This window comes from Plectrocnemia conspersa, unplaced genomic scaffold, assembly GCF_051122295.1.
Source record: "Plectrocnemia conspersa isolate PC_06_02 unplaced genomic scaffold, ASM5112229v1 ptg000002l, whole genome shotgun sequence".
In the NCBI taxonomy this organism is placed as follows: domain Eukaryota; kingdom Metazoa; phylum Arthropoda; class Insecta; order Trichoptera; family Polycentropodidae; genus Plectrocnemia; species Plectrocnemia conspersa.
In genome coordinates this window covers 24,713,365-24,739,952 of record NW_028277166.1, presented here as the reverse complement: position 1 = coordinate 24,739,952, position 26,588 = coordinate 24,713,365, and the positions used below count along the sequence as shown (strand labels likewise).

Genomic DNA, 26,588 nt, shown 5'->3' with positions numbered 1-26,588 from the left:
GGTGTTCTTACTGAAAGTATGTTACTCGTTTAAATAATCGTATGAATCACGTAAAAAATAATTTAATTTGGTACAGACTACGCAATAAAAATATTCTAAAAAATATGTGGTTTTCATTTGAATATAAAAACACAAACTTTTAAGATATGCTTAATAATGTATATATTTTACTTTTAATTATCGATTAAAACAGATATTTAAGATTTAATGCCACATACACATTCATTATTTGCTGCAGATGCTCCCATATAGAGGTTTTACCAATATTTTTAGGAGCCGATGAATGAATTAAAGTTTCTCTATTAATTCTTTAATCGTTACAACTTCGAGGATCTTACAGAACGAGGTTGTTGTCCCTAGAACGAAACTTCTGAAACCACCGCTTGCTCTGACTTGCACTAAGAGTTCCCCGTCGTAAACTTTACATAACTTATCTGCCATTAACGTTGCCTTTGTCGCTTGATAGAACTCCTAAAACAAAGCATACCGAATACGTTCTTTGGTCACTAGCTTTTCTCATTACCTGGTATTTTTACTTTCCAGGATTTAAACCGTATTTTGAATGAATGTTTTATAATCAATATAAAGAACAAAGGTGCTATAAAATAAAAACAAAAAGCATTGATATTATATATTAATTCTTTAAAACGAATTTTCGATCTGCATATTTCATTTACAACTGTACTGAGCTTCGTAGTGAATACTGAATAAACCGATACATTACAAAGCTTTTCAACAGATGTTCAAGAAATATTTTATAGAACTTTAAATATTAGCTTTTTATATATTTTTTTATTCATAACATATTTACATACTCCTATTTTTTGTAGATGTTGCGTTTTAAATAGCGGTATTAAACTTAATAATCCTGAAGTAGAATGCTCTATTCGCGCTAATGTTTGTATGCTTTGTTCACCATCTTCAATATTTTCACACCTATGATTTGTTTATTTGTAAATCAAAGCCCAAAAAAGATTTTCTAACATATATTTTGACAGTAATGTTATTTCTGAATGAAAATACATTAATATATTTCCTAACACAATGGATTGTTTAATAAATTGAAATAATTTATTATAAATATTAAAAAGTAATGTTTTCTGCGATGTGCTTTAGTTATTATTTTAACCGTTTTTTAGGATAAAATAATTACTCTCAACCCAATACTAATATATTTTTCGGGTTTTGAGGCCGAAAAGGTGTGACTACAGCCAAAATAGGCGCCGGAAACTTTTATTGTTATTAAGTACAATTTATCACAGAGAAATAGTGATGAGCTATATTTCGTAGACTGAGTGTCGATGGAGAATTTGGTGGAGAGGTGATCTGATGATCCTGTTCTGAGGTCTCACGTTTGTTGTTGTTTGTTCTCGGTCTCGGTCTGGTTGTCTGCCGTCTCTAATTGTGTGATTGTCTGCCGATGTGACAAAGTGTCAGATATTTTATATTCTTGATTTGAGACGTCTTTGGCAATTCACATATACGAATATTTATTTTTAGATTTTATTTGCGGTTTGTATCTGTTGTATATATTCAATTCTTATATAACGGCAACCAAGTCCTTCGGGGTGTTATCAGCAGTGAAAGTTACTCTTGACAATTCTTCAAATGGCTGGTTATCAGCGTCTTCTTTTATTGCTTCTTATTTTTTTCGTCGCTTATGAGCATCATAAGACGTGGACGATTAAACTCATTGTTTTTCTCTATATTACTTTCTTTCGCTATTTTTTATTAGGGCTGTACATTAAATTAAATTAAAATTTAAAACTATTATTTAATTTTTAAAACGAAATTAATGTCGATTTGAAAATGAAACAATAAAAAGCTTTTTTTTATTCTTGATAAATTATTTAAAAAAAAGAATAGTGCTCGTTAGATAAAATTTTATGCCCCCTCTCTTTTAATATTTTTATACCTTTTAACTGCTCACAATGCATTATTCCTGTAATTGTTTACCGGGTACAAGAATTTCCTAGTGTATGATTCTTACACTATCCAATAAAATACACAAAAATACTTTTTTGCAGTTAGTCCGGATTTCGCCGTTGGTTTTGCTACCTGCTTCTTTGATAATAATTGTTATTTACGTCTACGGTGTTCATATAGCATCCATTTCTTCTCTCCAGTCACCAGATGGTGTAAAAACGGTGTTTTTTCTTCTCGAGTTCTCGGCAAGTGCGCACATGTGCTGTTTTGTTCTCGTCGCTCAGCTCGTGCGGGATCCATACGCCTTTCCTCCAATTCTTCCCGATTTTTTCATATGATTCGGAGAATCCGAGCTTCTCTGCCAGTTGATTTTGCAAGTCTTTTACATCCAAAACTGTTTTTAATATCGAAATCTCCCACCTGAATTTTTTTTAACCATCTCTGGCACTTACGAATATAATACGTCCCCCAATACAACTCAACTGTTTTTTTTGCAATAGTTGCAGATATTTAAAAAAACTCAAATAGCATCCAATTTCATAAGAAATCTTCGGTCAATCGCAAATCGGTGGTTTTTTTTTTGTTAAAATGCATGCCCCGAATGTTGATGAACCGAAAAATAACAAGACACTTGTTGACACAACGACAGGTAGAGCGCAATTAATCATCCAAACTGACCAATACAAAAATCGACATTAATTTCCGAATAACCTAATGTTATATAACATACACTCCTATATATGACTATATTTTATAAACAGTATTTTTCGAATATTCATTCGAGCAGATGAAAACAAGATGCGCTTCACACGACAGCATTACTAAAACTGGGTTGTTATGTGCATCGTGCTAATACCTCAAAAAAAAATGTGTCACTTCTAAGATTCGGCACTTCCAGTAAGCCTGTGATATATGACGTAGATATGCGTAATCACATATGCGGATATTGGTGGGCAAATTGTACCGCTTAATTATTCGACCAACAAATAAGTGAAACTGCAAGGTGGAATGATTTCAAAGGTGGTTAATGCAAGGGGTAGATTACAATATTGGTTTTTACGCAGGTGAGACGCATTGTCTTATTGAATTTTTTATGCAGAAAAGGTTAGTTTTTTAGTGATAAAGAGCGGTTTATGAACATATGTGCTAATTGGGTGTCTGTTTAGTTACGCAAATGTGGTATAGTGTATTATCTTATTTTTCCTTTGCATGTTTAAAATGGTCGTTTTGGATGACCTTTACGTTAACTGTGCAGCTAGATGTTCTGTAAAATTATTGAGCTGATTCATGTCTATCAATGCATTTAAAATGTATTTTTTTAATATCTTAAATCTTTTCAATATATCAATTAATAAATTCATAAGTTAATTTTTTGTAGCATATAGTTTTCACATACTTTTGAATAAAATCGTTTTTTATTGCTGGTTTTTAAGTTTTATTTTTACTTTATTTTGCAATTGAATTGTAATTCTGAAATATTCAAATCACTATTGAAATCGTTTGCAAGTTTTTTATAGAACTTTTCTATGTCGATGAGCATTTTAAACGAATTGCATATAATAATCTAGTGCTTCTGATTTTTCGATATTATTCATTAGAATTATCTCGAGAATTATTTATCGAAAATTATCATGAAATTTTGACACATGAATAAAATTCGATTTTGCCTTGAACATGCATTACTATATCATAAAATGCTGTTATTCTAGGATCTGGGTAAAAAAAACTGTTATAAATATATTCGTAATAATCAAAATATATTAAATTGCCACTAAGAATATTTCACTTTAAAAATTAACGAGATGTAAATTTCGTTTAATACTAATTTTCAAAATACCAGTTATTGTATTGATTTACAATTATTTTCACAATATTATATAAAATCTTCTACATTACTATTTAATTTATTTAAATTTCTGACTTATACGAAGTTCATAATAAATGGCACGTACATATGTACATATTCTATGATGACGTATTATATAAAACTATTACATAAAACGTAGCTGAAAAGTTTTCTGTCGATAGTTCAATATGATACGTCGACTGTGCTGCAGGTCTTCAACAGTTAAATAATATAGCAATGCCAACACAAGAGAAAAATATTTACCTCTTGCTAACAGCTGTCGCTAAAACTGATTCATAACCTAAGCTATTGCATCATCTTTTCTCACTTAATGCAATTAAGTCATAAAAAAACATCACAGGAAATAAAATAAAAAATACCTAGACAATTATGTATTTTTTTATTTCTCGTGTTTGTATTATTGAAATATTTTAATTTTATTTTTCCTTACGATAATTTCTTACTTTATTGTAAACACAATTTAAATGTCTGATAATAAAAGCATATTTTTATCTTAAACAAATTCACTTCTAATCGCTAATTCGACATTTCAAAGCAAACGAATCTTTTGTATATATAGTATCGATATCTGATAGCACTACAACTTGTATCCACTAAACAGCGCCTCAGACCACAATACAAACTGTACAAAATCGCCACAAACAGACTGCGCTAAAATTTCCAATTTTCAATAGAGAAATAATTATTTTCGTTCTACGCGACCGCGCGTTATTAATAGAACACAACGCCCTCGACGCTTTGATTACTTAATAATCCGGCCCGTTTAACCAGAGGCGGATTCGGAAAGCGATCCCTCGTCGCAGCGGTGCCAAATTAACACGTCGTCTGGTTTATCTCCGTTTATGTATGTATACGATGATGAATACTCCATCCGCCCGACTTGACGAACCCTTAATAATTCGCTACTCGCCGCGATCCGATAATCTCGGGGCACACAATTGCGCACCCCCACGTCGGAGTGAATTAATCGCCGACGATCTTGTAATACCCGCGGAAAACTTTGTCTCGCCGATGTTGAAATAGTTGGTTTTTAAGTCTTGGCGAAGGATAATCTCGGTTGACGGCTTTTGAGAAATTCGCCGCATTGCATTTAATCGAACTGATCGAATTGGTGGATTATGGTGAATTAATCAAGTTAACTGATCTATTTTATTTATGTTGCTTATTTGAATAGGCTTCTATTGTATTTAAACATATTAATATTTAAATTGCTTATTTACTAAGGTTGATTCACGGTCTAACACAGAAAAGATTTATTATTAATGCTGTTATCCTTATTTGATAAAATGCTTCGTTCAGTTCTAAAATATTCTTTTTCGCTGGATTAAATTTCTTCTTATGTGTTTTTTTTAAGGCTTCGAAATAAATAAGTCTAACAGAGAAGGGTTTGGTGAATAGGGAAGATAAGCTCTCAAACAGCACATACTTCGTTAGTAGTCGCTTTATTTCTTACCGAAGTTGGTGTAACAAGTTCGAGTAGTAGTAGTAGTAGTATATTGTTATGGTTTTACCCTTAAAAAGTAATCCATTATCAACAATGTTGTCAATGGTGAAACTCTTTTGCTTTGATTTAATCAAACAATCCGGATCAGTATCATAGCGGAAATTCGGTTGACTTCTTGATCAGCTCAACTCGCATAAGTGACATTCTTAATGCATTTCTCAAAATATTTTGAAGCCTTTCCTTGGAGACTATTTCTTGATCTGTATATATGTTTTTTATTAATGGTAGAAAATGCATCCCTTCCACTTCGTTGATGATCTTCAATGCTTTCTCTATCATGATTAAATTCAGGTGCTCGCTTATTGATTATTGTTTTAATGTAAATTCTATCTAAATCATATGATAAAATGTTGACATTAATTGCGAAATTCAAAGAAAAATATCATGTGATGCTATAAAAAAAATCCGGTCAACAAATGACAGACTTAACCCCTTGAGTAGTGAGTAAATGTATACACGTTTGTTAATTTGTTTTCATTTCTTTTTCGCTTATGAATAATGACGAAATATGTAGATAGATCTCAAAGTGACTCTGTTAAAAGAAACAGACTATAGATTCTAAGATATGAAATTCCTTTTAATGTTTATATCTATTATTATTATTTACCGTTGAATTTATTTATTTTAATGGTGTATTAATTTCTTATTCAATTATTCTTCAATCGATAGGATGACAATGCAATTAGTGCTTTCTTCAAAACTTTCTACACTGGAAAAAGTCATCTCAATAATTCTTGGTCATATTTATACATACTCTTTTGGGATAACTCAAAAGTAGTTTTTATTGCTAACATAGTTAAGTTTTGTAACAAATTAATTAGACCTTTTTTTTGCGAGTCATCTTAAACTGTCTTAAACCTACTTGTATACCAAGCAAGTATGGTTTATTTTGGGTGTTTTCGACTATGCAGATTTTATTAAAAACATTAAATATACAAAATATATCAATTTTACTAGTCACGATTTTCTGGTTATTTTTTTTAAATTCCCACGACTTAGACAGCAAAAATCCTGGGAATAAATTATTAGGTTGTCTCGATACAGAATATCTAGTGTTAACACCACAAACATTGCTATGAAAATAATGTATTATATATACATATGTATGTATAATATTAAAGGAAAAATAAATATGTTTACTTCTCAATCGTTACAGAACTTTAAAAAACAAAATTGTCTAAAAATTAAGTTCCGCAGCACTGCGCGAATTCGTAGAAATTATATGCCAAGAAATAATTCGCAGAAAAGTATAAAATTAAATTAACTCATCTTAGACGACTTTAAGCAAAGTCATAGTTCTTTGTAGCAGTTTGTAGAATTTAAAAATAATAATATTATGAAATAATTAGACGTATTTCTTATTTTCAGTGATTAATTTGTAAAAATCTCAGTTTTTGCAGTACTTCAACTTTTTACCCTTAGCGGGGGTGATAACATATCGCGCCGTCGAGAAACTACAATAGCGCCGTGGCTCTCAAAGAACGCCGCGTCAGACCTCTTTCGCAGCGTTTGACTTATTAGTAGCTCTCTCTCTCCCACTCTCGGCTCCCGGTTTTAATCCACTTAACCCCCTCGCTCACCGCCGACTAATCGCCTTGAAAATGTTGCCAATCTGCCCAACTCTGAAATCGTTTCCGTCATGCGGAACGGGCCTTCAAGTCGGACAAATTGCTTGCTTTCGTATGCAAATCTTCGCCCCGTTGCATTTCGTCGTATTACTCGTTATTATCGACGTGGCTATTCAGTCTGAGCACATAATTATAAAGATCCCTATATTTAAAGAGGTTATACAGTCTGGGGTCTTTATTTGATTAAGACAAAAATAAATTGTTCGTTGCGTAACATTTGAGACAGGTTGTCCGTGGGTGCGTCCTTGTGCTGCATGCGTTTCCGAATGGAGTCGCTCTAGATCCAAGACGTCGAGCTGGACTAGTGGATGAGAAAAGAGAAACGGCGGTTTTGCTGGCTAGTCCAAAGTTTAATCGGCTTCCTCTCAAGTGCAGTTCGTGTGCCTTGAATTCCGATGTGGACGTGATTCCCAATTACCATATTCATGGCCCTTCCGTAGTAAAATTTGTAGTCCTAACGACCAATTATGTAGAGGTGGCAAATTTCTTTAAAATAAATTGCTGTTGGCCGATAAGGTTATGCGCGTTATCTATTCTCAATGCGATAAATATTTCATCCTTTGTGATTAATGGCGTTTACCTTAATACGTTAAGTGGTCTCCCACGGTGTTTCATTTTAAACGAAGAATGACATTTTTTATTTAACGGTTGAAACGCTTCGAAACGAGTCGAACTGGCTCTTTATTTAATTATGATAAGCGTTAATCCTTTTATTTATAAATAGAGGAGTGTTTCAGTTGATAAACCCGGTAATTTAATGGCTTGACTCAACTTATTTATGTATGGATAATTTCTTTTGCAGGAGCTGCAACCGGGAGGGTCGGGCCCGGGATATACCCCCTTGGGAGCCCTGTCTTCGATGCACCCGCCTGGTGGAGGAGTCGCTTCACATCTACATCAAGGTAATTGATGTCAATTTCTACATTGATTTATTATGTGTAATGGTGGAACTTGACCTGTTAGGCTCCGTACCAGGGCCGGATTAATACCTTTAGAGGCTCATTGGTGCAACCCAATAGTTTATATATATTTTTTTGAACCTTGATATATTAATTGTATGTAAATATTGGCTAAATTAAATACATTTGAATAGTAAAACCACAATCTATAACTTTATATAAGTAATAACTTTAATATATCTTGACCACTTTCGTCTCGAAACTTCTCAATAAATTAGGCAAAAACATTAAGAACATTGTATTGGATTAAACCATAGATTATCAAACTTAATTGACTCATCGCCCACTTTTTAACGACAACATTTTTAATCGACTATTTTTGCAAATTTCTATTTCTATTGCATTTAATAATAAATTGTTACATAGCAATGATCATATATGCTTTTTATTATCGCCTAATATTCATGTAGCTTGTGCAATTTTAAAATTGCAAATAACAAGTTTGAAAATAAAACAACTTTAAATAAAAATTATCAAAATTACACTTTTACAAAAGATTTTTACCAATATTACCCCCTTCCTGGTCATACCAGAGTCAATTCCGAAATTTGCATTTTGTGAATTCTTATCTCAAAAATCAGCAAATTTCTCGAGTGAATTATCATAACCTTTTTGTTAAAAATTAAATTTGTACAAATATTTTTAAATATTTTACAACGGCAGCATTTTTTATACCGCTGCACAAGAAAGGGTGGGTCCGTGCCAGACGTATTATCGCGTTTTAAGTAATTTAATATAAGTTCTGTGACCAGGAAGTGGTTAAAAAATGAGAATATTTTTTTGCCTATTTAAATATATATATAAAATTAATGCTATTAATAATTAATATTTGATAATAAAATTATATATTTTCTGCTTATAAAAATAATAATTACTTTTTGTAACTAAGTACCCTAACAGTTTGGGCCTAATCCATAGGTATCAAGAAAACATGATTACAACAACGGCCACTTTCAAAAGATCCTTAAACGCTTTATATTTAATGCAAAATAAATATACGTCATTATAAATATAAAATGTCTAAAACAGTTTCAAACAACATTTTTTTTCTTAAAAAAAACTCTTACTCAATTCTTTGTCGTCCTCTTTGGCTTCTCTATCGCCCACCAAATTCCCTTGGATTCGGTGAGCGATATTGCCCCCTTTTCGAAACTATGGATTAATAAACATTGTTATAAGAGTCGACTATTTTATGGTTTAACCTTTCGGTTCATGCAAATTTTGATTCATAAAAGCTTTTTCCATATTTGCAATTTTATGGATAAGTAAAATCCATTCCATAGTATATCTAGAAATTATTTTTTCTGCAGTGCCTCACACTAACTTTGTGGCAGGTGGAGGTATCATATTATTAATTATTTTTTCAAAACATTGAAAATATTATTTAATTACATATTTAATTTTTTTACTGTTCCACCGAATAAGCTACCTCCGAAAATTTCAATATAAAAATATTTTATTTCATTATAAATATTTCTTAATGTATGCATGTGTCTACATTAATATGTTTTTAGGTGTGCTCTAAATCAGGTATTTTAAAGTGATTTTCCGTGAGTATTAGTATTATAACTTATGGGTGCCCCGAATATTAAACAAAACTTCATACTTAAAACTGAAACTAAAGCTAAAAATCTTTCATAAAGTCTGTCATATATTAAAATACAATTTCATAAATTTTTCACAAGTTTTACAAAAACAAAATAAAAGCTTTAGAATAATTACAAACACATTTTTTTCTGACAATCTGTTCATCTACAATAAAAGATAACTGACCTCAACACTTCTGAAAAATTCTGGTGCCCCCTTATCCTTGGTGTTCTAAGCACGTGCTTAATCCAGCCCTGCCCCATACACATTCTTCAAATGTATTATATTTAAAAAATTACAAATTTTTCCGGAGTCATTTTGTGTAAATTACAGAAATAATATAAACGTCAGCAATTTAATATATTTCTTAAAAAATCCAGAGAAAATGTAAATCTTTTTTTTGTAAAAAATCATTTGAAGTTGCCGATTTTTTAGTGATACAGAAAACGAATACTACAAGTTTATTAATCAAAATAGCTTTTTTCTAGAAATGGTCTTAGTTCAACCATTTGTTAATGGATAAATCTCTTGTTTAATAAAATATTAATTGTTAAAACTTGTGTCGTCAATGGCTTTTGTAATATCATTATTATTATTAAATTTCGTGTTTCGTTAAAATAAGTTTTAATGTTTAAAAAATATTAAACTGTAGGAAAAAGGTAAGGGGAATATAGGCAATGAGATGAAATTTTCATTCCTAATTCGTTTAATTTTGCAGCATAAGTGAAATATGAGGTCTAGCAATATTGCTCCAAGTCTGTTTACCTACATTGGGTGTTTTATGGTTAATTTTAAATGCATGGTTTAAATTTCCCTATATTATGATTATGCTGTAATAATTCCCCCAAAATATCACCTTACTATTACTGTATTTTTTTCGGTTGAAAACTTGATTTTGGACAATGTTTGCTACCTAAGCATTCACCTGAACTCTTGTGCTTATAATAAAAAATCCGTTTCTCATCGTAGGTTATTATTAGCTCTAATAATGTTTCTTTATTGTTTCTAAGAACTAGTGGGTACCGCACGAACTGCCTTTGGAGCAGTTCATGAAGTACTCATTTGTTCATTTTTTATACCTCTTCTATGGCATATGTCGTGAAACAGTTGCAGGAGAAATATATAAGTCTGCAAGTGCCCGAACAAGTATATATGAATCAGTTTGAAGTGTTTCTCAATCTTTTTTTATCAACATCAGATGTAGGTCTTCCACGGGGCTCATTTTCAAAGTTCTTGAACCATCGTCTTAAAATCACTTACCGAATCCTAAATTAATATTTCTTGTAGTCTGTGCCGTTGTGTGTTTCGATTTAAACTCATACAAAAAGATATATTGATTTTTTAACACTATAACACAGGAGCCCAAAATAATAAAAAGCAACTCTTAATGCATATTAGAAATGAAATAAATGAAAATATAGTAATTTATTACGGGTCTTGTTCCAATCACAGCCCGTTTACGACTAATTAAAAATCAGCCACTTAATTTTAGAACTATAAAATACTCTTGTAGATTAACTAAATTTATTAATAGCAAAAAAGCATTTTGGTGATGATAAATATTGAGCATTAATTAAAAAGTATTCGAAATGACTGGTAAAGTTTTTCTACGACTAAATTTTTGTCCATTTAAAACGACCGTATTTTCTCGATTGCTTATAATTTAAATAACAACTTAATTACACAATGATTTTGTGTAAATTAATTTTATTTTAAGTTTTAATCAATTAAACTCACCTAATATATCGTAAAAGAACAATAAAACTAATAAGAAACCCATCAGCTATTTAGTCAAGCACAATGCTTTTGGATATTCTCTATATAATATAATCACATCTATATATTTATAATACTTTTAATAATTAAAGAATTGCGGTCAAATATATACAATAATGAACTAAAATAGACTCTCGATCCATTTACGTATTGTGAAATAAATATTAATCAGACAATTGTGGCCCCACGAGTCTTGCTGTAACAAAGTACGCAACCACAGCATTTGGTTCGTTTGCCACATCGTATCCCATCTGTTTCTCCCTTGACAGCAGTCACTGGATATGTTGTGATTGGTGTATTACGCGTTTACGGAATTTATTATTCAAAATCAAATGCGGGCCACCGTTCGTTGTCGTGCGACGACAAGGAATATTATTAATATTTTACAAAAAATCATATTATATTAAGATTTACATAGTTTTTTTCAATAATATTATAGTGCTAAGTGCATTATTATATTTTTTTTAATTAAAATTGTTCTAGGTTCAATTATCCAAGAACTTCGGGGTCCCGTAGGAGGCTCTCTAGGACGACGAGCCGGATGTTCCAGCGCCTTTAGCGCTCCTCATCATCACACGGAACCAGACAGATCTCCTCAATCAGGTAACAGACAACACATTATTATATTCTTCGCCAAATCCATTTTTCACCGAGACGTCATAATTCTAAAATTTACTCGTCGTTTACGCCGTCAAATTTTCACAAGACCGATAAAAGCGCGCTTTCTTCGCTAGGTTAAATAACGATATGAGCTTTCAAAGATACAGGTTTTCCGGAAAATGCGCTTTGTAATCCGCGAGCTCATCTCGCAAAGCTTTCGAGGCGCTTGCGACGTTTCAATATTTACACTTGTTCGCTTTATGTTTCTTTCACCGACAGCGATCGTCGAATGTTTTTTTGTCAGTTCCTATAGAGTTTATTGCGCGTTCTTGTTAACATATTGTTGGGTGGTAAATACAATGTATATATATTTAATTCGGTTTCAAAAACATTCATCAACAATTGTGAGAGTTTTAAACAACGTCGCAAAAAATATACAACAATGACGTGCACGTCATATATTTGTAAACTTTGCTCTCAATTAACTCACTCACGTGACTATTTTTTGTCATTGTTAATAATTTCATTATCGACACTAAAACATTGTGGTATAAAAAGTTGCTATGAAATACAACCAATATGAATAATATTTACGTGCGTAATGTAAATTGATACAAACATTATAAATGTCACGTTTATAGTAAAATATGATCTTATTTTATAATAGATAAATAAATGGAATCATTCTTATGCTTCTATCATATTACAATAACAGCTTATTAAAATTAATTGAAATTATAAACGAGTTTCACTCATTAAAATCAATATTTGAGAAACATTTTGTTGATTTATTTCAAACCATTCAAGCAATAAATATGAAAATGTTCGATGAATAATTTTGATTGCAACTAAACGGTGCAATTTAACGCTGACGTCGTATCCTTTGTTATCAATTGCCGCAATCAACTTGACCTTTGCAATATTTCAATTATCTTTACTTTTCCAAGTTTAAATTGCAAGTTGGGTTATCTGGACTGTTCATTTAAATATATTATAATGGACTTCGCGGTAATAAAAGAAGGCAATTTAATCATAGAGAGCGATACATTATGAATATAGATTGTATGCTATATTATTATTAAATAGATAAATTCACAGAATCTAATTTCTACAATAGAGATGTAATGAATAGCTTTGTCTCTATGATGAAACTTGTGAACAAACTTTTCATGTCGATATTTTTTGATGTCTTAATGAGCTTTCAATAAATTATCTATTTATACTAAACGGTTTTTAGTGAGCCTGAAAAATACTGCAACGGCCTAAAAATCTAGTCATTACGCTTAAAACACTTCAGAAAATAATCAACTCCATCCAATAGATGGTGCACCTGCTTTGAGAAGTTGATAATTTGGCATCTCTGCAATTTAATCAAATGTTTAAATAACGATTTTATTGCTTATCATGTTTTTTAGTTGAAAAATGCAATGTTCGTTGTATTAATTTTATCAGATTTGAGGCATTTGATCGTCAAATAATTATTTTCTGATTTTTATGTTGAATACAACATGCTTTATCACAATGAAAGCACAATATCAAAACATACTGTATATTGATATGGGTATGGTTGCTCACTTCAATTACAATGCAAAATATATTTATAGTTAATTACTAATATAAAAGCATTTATAACAAACTCTGGGCTACACAAAGTCTGCTATTTTTCTCATCTTCAAAACATTGTTTACGATTTTTTTGAATACTATAATCGACCTTATCTTTACTTTGGTTATCTAAAAACTACATTAATAATCAGATAAGAATTTGGAATTCACCAAGCTGCAAAATTAAATAGGAGTTTTCCACATAGTTACGCCATAAAAAAATTCCTGTCGGCAAACTTATGTCTCGTTTTTCTTGTATAAATACAAGAACTCGAAATTCCTAGATAACTCAACCCTCTTTAATATAACAAATAATGAGCCTATATAAAGAGGAAATAGAATTAATTACTGAAAAGGAATATCCAATATTTTTAGGGTTAACTGAAACCCATATCACAAATGACATTGAAGAATTTGAACTAAATATTGGCAATTATAATATAATTAGATGTGATTCTAATTCCAGACATACAGGAGGTGTTATACTGTATATTAGAAATGATATAAAATTCAATACTATATTTAAAAATAATCAAGATAAGACATACTGGTCTATCACAGTTAAGATTTTTATTGAAAAAATTCCCATAATATTATGTATAGCATACAGATCTCCAAATAGTAATCCGAATATATTCATAGAATTTATAAATAATATTGCAGAATGGAGTTTTGATCAAATTTTGGATACTGTTTTAATTGGAGATTGGAATTTTAATTGGAACAAATGTGAAGATTTTTACACAGCAAAATTAGAAAAAATATCAAATATATTTGGTTTAAGACAATGTGTCAAAGAAAATACAAGGACTAATAATAGATCGAGCACATTAATAGATTTAGTATTTACCAACAACAAAAAAATTTATTGTGAAGTAAAATCAACTCCAAGAATAACTGACCATTCAATTGTATATATTTATATAGAAAAACATAATGAACTTAAGTTTAAAAAAACAAAAAAAAATGATATAATTAAAAAAATTAATTTTAATAAATTAAGATTAGAATTACAAAAATGTGACTGGAATGTAGATAATATGGATGTTAATAGGATATGGAACAAAATTTATAAGAATATAGTAGATTGTAAAACAAAGAGTCAATATAATTTTAAAAAGGAATATCGTTACAACCCAAAACCGTGGTTTAATGATGATGTTAAAAATGCTATAAAGAAAAGAGATGAGTCATACAAAATTTTTCAAATATTAAAAACAGAACAAATAGAATATAAAGTCTTTAATGAAAAATGGAAAACATACACACAATGTAGAAATATGGCAGTCAAAGTATTAAGAATGGCTAAAAAGAAATGGTATGAAAAATTGATAGATGAAATACAAAATGATCCAAATAAGATGTGGAAATCAATAAAACAATTAATTAATCCAACTCAGAAAAACGACATAATAAAAATGGAAATTAATGGAAATATATATCAAGATCCTTATATAATGGCAGAAAAAATGAATACATATTACATTGAGAGCATAGAAGAAATTGTAAATTCAATACCAAGGATTAGTAATTTAGTACAATATAATAATAAAACATTAATTGTAAAATTTAGTAAATTTAAATCAGTATCATTAGATGAAATTCATAACATAATATGTAAATTTAAAAAAGGAACTAGTACTGATGAACTAGATATAAATATAATTAAAGAAACATGGGAAATAATAGGAACTAAATTAAATTATTTAATAAATAAAGCACTCTCCTTAGGAGAAATGCCTGAAAATTTAAAGATTGCTACTATTGTACCTATACCTAAAATAAAAAATAGTAAAAAAGTTGAAGAAATGAGACCAATCAACATGCTACCGTGTATAGAAAAAATAATAGAAGAAGTAGTAATCAAACAATTAAAGGAATTTATTACTTCTCAAAACATAATATGTGAACAACAATCGGGATTCAGAGAAAAGCATTCCACTGAAACTGCATTACAAGTAGTGATAAATGATTGGCTGTTGGCTAAGGATACAAACAAAATCATTGGAGCAGTTTTCTTGGATTTCAAGAGAGCCTTCGAAACAATAGACAGAGAAATAATGTTGAAGAAATTGGAGAGTATAGGTATAAGTGATATAGTTTTGAGATGGTTTAATAATTACTTATATAAAAGAAAACAAAAAGTTAAGATAAATAATGTATGTTCTGAAGAGAGGTTAGTGTATTATGGAGTACCACAAGGGTCTAAATTGGGACCATTGTTGTTTGTTTTATATATGAATGATATAGTTAATAACGTAAGAAAATGTAAAGTTCATCTATTTGCGGATGACACATTGATCTATTGCATGGGTGATAACATTGAAGAAGTTGTGAGTAATTTGAATGATGAATTAGGTGTGTTAGAGATATGGTTAAAGAATAATGTACTTAAGTTAAATGAGAATAAAACTAAATGTATGTTTATTAATTATAAAAATGTGTTAGATGATAGTACCAAAATAGTAATAAATAACTCTAATATAGAAATAGTGGATAATATAAAATATTTAGGAGTAATTGTTGATACAAAATTAAACTTTAAAGAACATTGTAATTACATATTAAAAAAAATTAGTAGAAAAATAGGTTTATTATCTAGATTAAGAAATATATTAAGTATAAATACAAAAAAATTAATTTACAATAGTATAATATTGCCCCATTTTAATTATTGTGCAACACTATTAAATATGTTGAATAAATTAGATAAACAAATGTTGCAAAAATTACAAAATAGGGCAATGAGAGTAATCTTAAATAAAAATAGATTAACTAATTGTAAAAGTATGATTGATAGATTAGAATGGTTGAATGTTCAAGAAATATTGAGTATGAATGTTTTAGTATTTATATATAAGTTAGAAAATAATATGTTACCACACTATTTTAATAAGTATTTAATAAGAAATAAAGATGTACATAAATATAATACTAGAAATAGAGAAAATTTAAAGATAATTAAGTATAAGAAAACGAGTACGGCTAGGGGAATTATGTACGGAGGTTTTAATTTATATAATAGTCTTCCAAGAGAAATCCGAAACAGCAAAAATATAACGGGTTTTATAAATGGAATAAAAAAACACCTTCGTACATATAGAAATAAAATATTATAATATTAAGTCTTTATTATTGTATATTTTTTCTTTCTGTTATGTATTTTTTTATATATTTTTATATATGTTTACTAAATTTGTTAGATGTAAAGATTAGCTATTAAGCTAAATAAATTAATAAAATAAAATAAAAATAAATATTAAAGTTTAATCTTTTCAACGATCATCCAGTTCTCAGTTCGTCAATAAAATATAAATATCTATGATAATATACTGTATTATTATAATCGGGATCGACTTTTAACATAAAAAAACTCACAAGCTACCCATCAAATTCCCGAAATATGCTCTGTGCTAATAAAAGTTGAGAGGGTAGAAATTAATTTATGATACATTAATTATGAAAAACACCATAAATATCTGCTTTTGCTAATTGTTGTAATCTATTCATCGATTATGTAGTTGGTTAAGTGAAAAGCAGATGAATAATTTATTAATGCTAACTTTGGTCTGTTTATTTATCAAATAAAAAAAATATGGAAGATGTTGACTCACACAAATATGTGGACCCAAAACGAGAATTCAAATATTCAAAGCATCTCCCTAAATTTAAATATTTATCATTGTAAACATTCTTGCAAAAACTTTGTTCAAGGATCTGACTTTCAAAGAAATATCACAACAAAAATAGTTTCTTGTTCAAGAGTTAAATTGTCAAAGTTAATAGCTTTGCATATACGTTATGAATTACGGATATATATTTTTATTTGTATTTAAGGTATTGTACGTTAGATTTTTTAAATGGCCCTTGATGTCTTTGTTTTTGAATGCATACCAACTACATACTAAGCAAATCAGAGTTCTAAATTTAACACATTCATTTAAGAACGCCGAATCAAAACGCGATTTTTCTAGCTAGCACTATCGATTTTTTTCTTTCTACAAGCAAATGAATCTTTACAAAAACTAGCTTCGGCTTAATCACCTTATATCTATGTGTAAAATTAAGTCTGGTCGTTTTTTGTCTAATTGCATTTGAAAAATCGCCGCTTAAGAGATTTTCCTTTATTCGATTTAATAATTTTAAAAGCAATGTATCATATTCTTTTTGTATTCTATTATAGTATATTGTAAGATACAAGCAATTGATGAATAATACATTGAGACAAGCTTTAATAATAGCAACTGTATCATGGTTACGTATTTATTGAATCCGGTAAAATATCGACACTTTTAGTTTTACTTCGCAATGAAGTTGTCCCCAATGGTTCTTTGGTCATAGAAAAATCTGCAAAGATCATTCTAATAAAAATTAGCAAATGTACAGTATCAACGACATCCGTTGATTCATCCAATTAGTATAAGGAAAATGAATCACATTGGTTATTATGTTATGAGGCATTCAATTACATTTTAGATTATTGTACATATACCTTGAATGTTTACTTTTATTTTTGATGTTTTCACTTCAAATTCAATTGCGGTTTCTTTAAAATATTCACTATAAATTTGATAGCTTAGCAGCTTTAGATATCTCTATTGGCTTTGAAAATATAATTTGTTCCTTATTTCAATATGAGAAGTAATTAAATGATTCGCCATTTAAACATTGTGCTAGCAAAAAAGAAAGTTGTCAGCAATAAAAAAATATTAGGCTAAATGTGTGGTTAGTAATCAAACCAAATTTCATCAGCGAGTTAGCACACCTTTAATCAGCATAATATTTTTGCGTATTAAAAATAAATAGTCATGAAACATAGTTGTTAATTGATCAGCAGCATTATAATATTGATCAACAACAAAATAATATTTATGTTTTAGCATATTAAAATCATAACTTAAGCAAATAAAATATTATAATCGTTAATATGTTTAGATTAGGTTTGGGATTGAACAGCAGATTTATAGCTTGCTAATTTTTTTTTCGAAAAATATTAAGCAGTTGTAATTAAAAATAAACAATTTTTAACAATCAAACTATTATTTATATTTAGAATTTTCGCCATGTGGAATCATTGTGTGCGTAATTTTTATTTATGCAATAATCCAGTCACGGTATTTAACACACCAATGAAACAGAGTTAATAATTCGAAATATTGCATATTAATCATTTGTAAATACCGCTGAAAAGCTAATCTTTGTTTGGAAAGGACGCGCGCTACAGACGATACATTCTACGATTGCTGGAGGGAACATCTAAACCTCTTATCTTTTAAGTCATGAACACGTTTAATGTGTATGTCTAAGATGTTATGCAATTGACTCGCAAACATCGTTATCTGTGCATTATAAAATATCTTGTAAAAGCGCAATATGATTGTCACTTTTTTGAACAGCTGGAGTCGAATATCGGCAATAATGCGGCGAATGTTGGCTTCCATGTCGTCCCTTGTATCTGGTTTATCGGAGTAGACTAGCGATTTTACATATCTCCACATAAAATAATTCAAAGGTGTTAAATCACACGATCTTGGCCAATTCACAGGTCCATTACCTGAAATTATGCGCTCATCGAATGTTTCCTTCGATAAATTGATTGTGGCGCGCGCTGTGTGGCATGTTACGTCTTGTTGAAACCAAAGCTTGAAGAAATATGACCAATGATTCCACCAGCCCATATATCACACCAAACATTTTTGTGGATGTAACTGCATCTCAATAATGATTTGTGGATTTTCCTCACTCTAAATGCGGTAATTTTGCTAGTTGATGTAGCTATTCAACCAAAAACGAGTGGTGAAAATGAGGATCAAGAGCAATCTCATTTTCAGACCATTCACCTAGCGTACGAGGCACACGATGGTCAAGCGGCTTCAATTCTCGCACGAGCGGGTTCTTGTAAGCTCGTAAACTAAGATTTTTTTGGAAAATCTTCCATGAAGTCGATGGCGGTCCTCTTCAATACTACGCTCCACAGCAGAAACAACTTCGTCAGTGCGCACTGTACGACGTCTCTGCGGATGCGTATTATCAATTAGAGTATGTGTTGTGCGAAAACGATCCATGGTTATTCGAATAACTTGCTTGGATGGACGTTTATGTGACGATTAAAAATTGACGTAGCACACAATTTTCGAAATAAATTTGCACAATTTTCAAGCGTTGTTCTGACGTAAAACTAATCATGATGAAATGGCAAACCAAACTGAGCACACATCAGCTGTAACCTGTGTTGTCAATTCGAAAAACAAACCTCTAAAAAAACACCTTTGTTATATTTTTTTTTTTTATTTATCAAAACAGAATGCCTCACATATGTGCAACAAATTTAATAAAAGTAAACTTTTTTAAATATTGTTTAAATAAATGTCTCCATAAAAATCAAGGTAGTTATTTTCTGAAAAATTGTGTGTTAAGGGTTAACGGAAAATTCTAATCGAACTTTCCCTTGTCGCCGCAATAATGCGTCGTAGCACCCGTGCAACTACGCCGCGCTACGAGCCTACTCTCGCATATCCGCGTCCGTACGCCGCACGTCGGCGCCGCGCTCGGTCGCTCGCAGCCTCGAAGCTTCTATCCCGTTCCGCAAGCGCAGTTCCCTCTCTACGACGACGTGCTTTCGACGTTTCCTCCTCTCGCGCGCCGCGCAATAACATAACCTAAAAACCGAACCACCGACCGGCTAAACACAAACGCCTCCGCGTCACGTCGCGTCGTTCGCCAAGGAATAATCGATCGGCTATCGCACCCTTCGACGTCGGATCGAATCAGCGTGTATGTGTGCGACATGTGAGTTGCATGATGCGCAAAAAGTGCGGGAATCGCAACGGTCAAGGTCATCGGGAGGACTTGGCTGCTTCTGCTGCTGTTGCTGATGTCAGTGTTTACGATCGTTCCGCGTTTCGCGTGCGAGAGACGAATAATCGAATTCAAGGTCGTTTGTGTGGATGTGTGAGTTTGTCTGTCGATAGTTGTGCCAAACAGGTTGTCTCTCGTGGTTGATTGGTGTTTTTATAGTGTCTCTTGTACTAGTGGGGATGTAAACATTCAGCGTTGTATTGTGTTTGAAAGAAAATTGAGTCGGTTGTGTATTTTCTTTGTCTACTCCCCTGACAGTTATTTGGATATCCAGTTTTTCTTCTTCATTAATCTTTTCATTTTCTTTAGCGTATACACATTTAAAACTACCAGATATTAAGGGATGTTATAATTTGGATATATTGTTTTACATGAAAACGGAAGTTCTATTTGTTGTTAAACAATAGTAGTCATTATTTTCTTAAATATCATTAGTATTATAGATCACCCCATGTAAAGTAGTGGTTAAGAAACCAGAGTAACTTTTTCAAATGGATCAGACACGAAAATTTCTATACATCGTATCATCTTCGATTTTTTTTAATAAATAGGGGAGATTTTTTTCGACATTAAGGTCTTGTACTTCGCTCCAGAAAAGACAGTTTTTTTTCATATTATTACATGTATATCAGTGGTATGACGTCGTTAAACAATACTATATTTGCGTTAACACAGTCATTTCGAGAGCTATCTATTTCATCATTATTCAAAATTGAGAAAGAGATGGCAAGTTTGGGTTTACCTACTATAAATCTAAAGCACACTATACAGATATACGTTCGAATAACTTATCGCTATTCCTGTTTATATTTTGAACAAATTTATATAAATTAAAATCATTACTATATTTTATATATTTATCAATTCATCGGAGTAATGATATCAAACGTCTATACGAGATATGAGTTGGCTTATGTATTTTAGACCTAATTTAGAACTTTCATTAGGTTAGGTTTTTGTTCGAACAGCAAATGGACGTTTCGCTACTGTCAAATTTACCTTTATTCAAATTGGCATAAAATTTCATTAGCGCCTATCAGTTAAATTATATTTTCGTTAATATAAATATATATCCACTTGTGAAAATGTATTTGGACTTTACTAGTGAAATTACTACAAATGGAAAAGTTGAAAACATATAATATTAACACCTGCCAAATAAATTATATTTTCACTGGTAAAAATATATATTATAACTACCGAAGAAAATGTATTCCGATATGATTTCACTAAAATGACATATTTTAACAAATGAATAGGTTCTAAACTGTTCTTTTTAGATTTTCTTTAAGGGGTAATCCGATAATTTCTGGGTTAAAATAAAATAAATCGTTTTAGCTTTTATTAATTGGGGGCAAAAGTTCGCCAGTCAGTAGTTGTTTTTTTATTATTAATATTTTGATTTCATTTTCATTAAATAACATTCAATTTTCTGGCCAAATTCAAGGGGGGAAAGTGCCCCGTACTAAATGACGTCCCTGACGTTTAAATAAATAAGCAACTGAAAATCAATATTATGAAATACAACGCCAAAATTGATTCGAATAGAGAAATTAGCTAGACAATAACTTTCTTTAAGATCGAAGATTCATTAAACCGTGGACTCTTATGTTCAATTTTTTCCAAACACTTTCAAAATACGACACCAAATTAATTTATCATATAGAGATTAGGAAAACATAGGAAAACCTAATATGTGTTAATCGATAGGAAATATAATTATATAATAATCACTAATTCCGATCTCACAGGCACGATAGAAATTGAGTAACAAGCTTTTCCTTAGGAATTTGAACCCAGATCTTTCAGTTTAATAGTCAGCGACCACAACACTCATCTTTCGTGCTGGTTTTAATGAACTGAAATAATATTCAGCATCAGCTGTGGTCACATTCTCACTAAGACTATTTTTACCTATTTTGACACTTTAAAAATGTTAAAAAATAAATATAATTTACTTTATTATTATTTAGGATATTTTTTATATAATCAAATGATTATTTTTATAGACACTAAATTGCTGTCAATAACACGAAATACAATAACAGTATTAGTACTTACAAATCTACTTTTAATTTCAGTTATCATTAAGGATATACACGCTTCTCTTATGTGTATTTAAAATAATAAATTCACCGGAATATAAAATATTTATCATTTTCAATTGTTGATTGGTAAATTTTTTTTAGAGATTTGAGCATTTTATTAAGCAATGTGTCAAAATTTTGTATTGCTTGTTCAGCTGTTATATTAGTTCAAATATTTGATTGAAAAAAGTTTTATTATTCGATTTGAGCGATTATTTGATTGCGTTGTATTTGAAATGCGATGTTCTATTAATTTCTTTAATAAAAAATATTGGTATTGTTTAACTAAATGTTGACGATGGATTTTGCAGTGTATTAATAAAACATTTACTATGTCATTTTTAAGTAAAATATGGATTACCAATCATTGAAGCAGTTAATATAATATCTTCATGGCTTAGAAATATGAAACGATGATGCCAATATTGCTTGAAAGCAGAAGCAAAAAAAAGATTATCCTATGTAGTGTTATCGGCGTAGAATATCAAAGTAGAATAATATTATGCAGTATTTATGTATTTTTTTGTTTTATAATATTCACATGAACATTTATAGCTTAAATTTAATTTAGATGAAATATAAATAAAATAAATAAATATACGAGAGATAAATCTTCCGAAAATAAAAATAATTACGATATTCTAAAATATATATTAAATGTGCAATAATTAAAATAAAAATATATATTATATATGTTTATGTATAATATATAAATCACATAAATCTGTTTCAAAAAAAAAAATGTGTCGCATTTTAAACAAACAGATTTACAATTTTCTACGCACTCCTTTATCATAAATTTTTTTCGGATAATTGTAACACGTAACGTAAATGATAAGTGATATAGGAATATATTTTATTGAAATAAATCGCTTAGTGGTGCTCTGACTTATCTGATATAAAAACTTAGGAGTCTTTCAGAAGCGATGTACGATATTTTATCAAAGATCGAGTTTTTTTCAGTCCAATTGTTAAAAAATATGAAGATTTAGTTCCCGCACTTTCAAAATATTTTTTTTTCGACAATGAATAATGTAAAGAAATAAATATGACAAAAAAGTTTTTGTATATAGTAATCTTATTAATTGTATTGGTACTCGTAGACTCATGATATAAAGTATTTTTAAAAGAACTTGAATGTAAGGAAGGCTATTCAAACGCTTCTTATTGTTTAAAACATGAAAGTGTCAGTCATATTTTTATTAATGTTGTCGGTTAGTTTTTAATTATATTATGTAGTTTATTTTTATTTAACTTTAATATCGCACATCAAAGTTTTTCTTATATAAAATTAAAATGAAGTGTAAGATATACAAACATTTTTCACTACGCAGTCTAATATTTTTTATTAAGAAAATAACGGTTTAGTGATAAAGCTGTGCGGCTAATTAAACGTATCAGCAAAAAGCTCATTTTTTACACTTTTCGTCCTATTATTTCTCGACATAATTTTATATAATATGAAAACAGCTTTTTATGAATGAAATATCTTATCCTTTTCACGCTGCTTGGGAAATTCTATTTCGATATTTTCTATAAATAAATTGGCAGTAAATACCTTTGTTTCATTGTTTAATTAAAATTGAATAAATATATTTACAGCTTATGAATCTTCTGTGTATTTATATTTGTATACCTTTTATTTCTGCGTATTACATTTATATACCTATGGGATTTTAAGGTGGTGATATTTTTTTTTCTACTGGTGTTATAGGTTATTTTATAAATATTTTAGGGTCAAGAATGTACGCTAAACACTGATATAGAGGCACATATACATATATAAATATATAAAAGGCACAAGTTCCGTTTTTATTGACTTTGATATCTGTTTTTCTGCCTATTGTCGGCTTAGTTATAATCACACGCAACCATATAGCCTAAAATGGGGTCAAAAAAGGATATTTTTTTCAATTATCTGGTTAGACACTGTTAATGTGTAGATTGTAGATATTGTCCTATACATAATATGATTTAAGTTTGCGTTAAAAATAAAATAATATGCACTTAAAATAGACCGACGTCTATATATTGCACCGTTGCAGTGGGAACGCTCGTTACTTAACGTTCCCACTGCGACGGCGCCGACACAATTTTATTGCTTTTGACGTGAATTTTTGCCTTTGGAGAAGTAATAATTGTTTTTTGCGCTCTCTTACTGACCAAAGTTCGGTTTGAAAATACTTTGATCAGCCCTCTTATATTAGAAGTCCATAGTAATATCGGTAAGGATAGCTATAATATTTTTAAAACATAATGTAATATCAAAATGTAGACAAACTGTGGAACAATATGTGAGATGCGATGTCTGTCTTTACTTATTCTTCCAAATATTTTCCCCGATAGATGACTTGGCTTAGTTTGCATTTTGGACTCTATCTAATAAAAGTTCTAAAACAATTAATAGTTTTAGAACTTTCATTGGGTTAGGTGTGGGTTTGGGTTTGAATAGATGTTTCGCAACTGTCAAATTGAGTTTTATAGACATTTTAGAGCAGCGTATTAGCGCCTATCAGTTAAATTATATAAATATATATCTACTATGAAAATGTATTCGGACTAAGCTAGTGAAAATATAACTTTACCAAAAAAATACGCACTAGCTGTAACATTCATACATCGGATGTAAATAAATAATGATAAGCATATAAATATATATATTACTACATATAGAAATGTTGAAATCATATAATTTTACTAGCACCTGCCAGATAATTTATATTTTCACTTGTAAAAATATATGTCTACAGGTGAAAATGTATTCCGATATGATTTTACTGAAATATCATGTTTTTAAAAATATTTCCGGGATAGATTCGAGACTGTTTTTTCTAGATATTATTTTAGGAATAAGTACATGAAACTGAGTGTATTATTTATTTATTAAATTTAGTTGTCAAATTACAGGTAATACAATCAACAAAAATATTAATTTGTATAATTCAGCTGGTGCTGATTTTTCTTGATTTTAAGAATATTCGACCTGAATTTTCAGATTGAATACCTAAATTTACTGCTACTAATTTACATTCGTTTAATATTTCATCTCATGTCTAATATTTTTAAACGTTCGAAAAGCAATAAAGTCAACAATAATTTGCAAAGAAATTTTAACACAAACGGAACCGCGTCAAAAAACTACAATCTGTCCCTTTGAATAATAATGTTTATTGTGAAAGTATTACCTAGAAAGTAGGTGCTTTTGAAGGCAATGTTCCGCTTCTTTTATTTATTATATATTATGTATAAAAAAGGTCTAAAGGAACTTATACTTAAAAGTTTATAGGAACATCTCACACAACTGTATTTTAGTTAAGATTCATTATTTGAGGTCGGTTTTTAGTTTTTTTTATTAATATATTCTTGCTATGATTTTTCCAGTCGGGCCCCGGGAATTTGTATCCACTCCCCCCCCCCCCCTTTTTTTCGGCAGGCCTGACTTTAGTACAAAAAACGTAAACAAAAAAATAATACACTTCCAAGTAAATACAGCATTTATTTACATTGCTTCACTTATTTTGGTAATTGTAAATTACTTGCTGGTTTATTTTATACGTTTATTAGTGTCATAATTTAAACTTATAAAATAATAATCTATAAATATACACTTTTGAAGTTATACTTATTGACTTTTCATAGTCAGTGAACATCAAAATTATTTTGATATATTATAACTGTTTCTCTTTCTCTTTGCCAGCTCAACAATTAAGTATGTTTATCAACTGATACTACTAAACTTAGACACTGCTTGTTTTAACTTTCTACGAATTTACTTTATTTCTTTTAGAACCGGGAGCTATTTTAGGCGTTTGGAAACCATCAATGGTATATTTTGTCTGTTTGTACAGGTTTTCCTTCATTACATAGAATACGTGGCTTAATGCACGTAGGCGTTAATCGAATACATAAGTGTGAATTATCTAATTATGTGAATCGGGATGATATATGATTAACCTTATTCTTAATCTATGAAATAAAATTGAACGTTTTCAATTACTAGCTATAACTTGTTATACATAATCGCGTGTATTAAATATCAATCTTAAGATTAGCACTTTACTATCAATAGACGTTTCATAATATATATATTTAGTGTTATGGCAAATTAACACTCAATAACAAAGCGACACTCGCTTTTTATCACGGCGGCGACACGCCCGCGCTCTCTCGCTCGCAGATTATACTGGGCTTG

The 26,588-nt window shown here is 30.0% G+C and overlaps 1 protein-coding gene across 5 annotated transcripts in view; it reads left to right on the top strand.

Moving 5' to 3' along the window:
- Positions 1-26,588, top strand: part of Hers (Histone gene-specific Epigenetic Repressor in late S phase) — a 386,163-nt gene that overhangs the window by 84,698 nt on the left and 274,877 nt on the right. For 2 of the 5 annotated variants that reach the window (XM_088205897.1, XM_088205896.1), the window contains 2 exons: positions 7,728-7,827; positions 11,731-11,850. In XM_088205897.1, the coding sequence (XP_088062023.1) occupies positions 7,728-7,827; positions 11,731-11,850 (220 nt within the window). Of the gene's footprint in view, positions 1-7,727; positions 7,828-11,730; positions 11,851-20,042; positions 20,386-26,588 lie in introns of those variants that run through there. The other 3 variants (XM_088205906.1, XM_088205909.1, XM_088205908.1) reach the window with 3 other exon arrangements.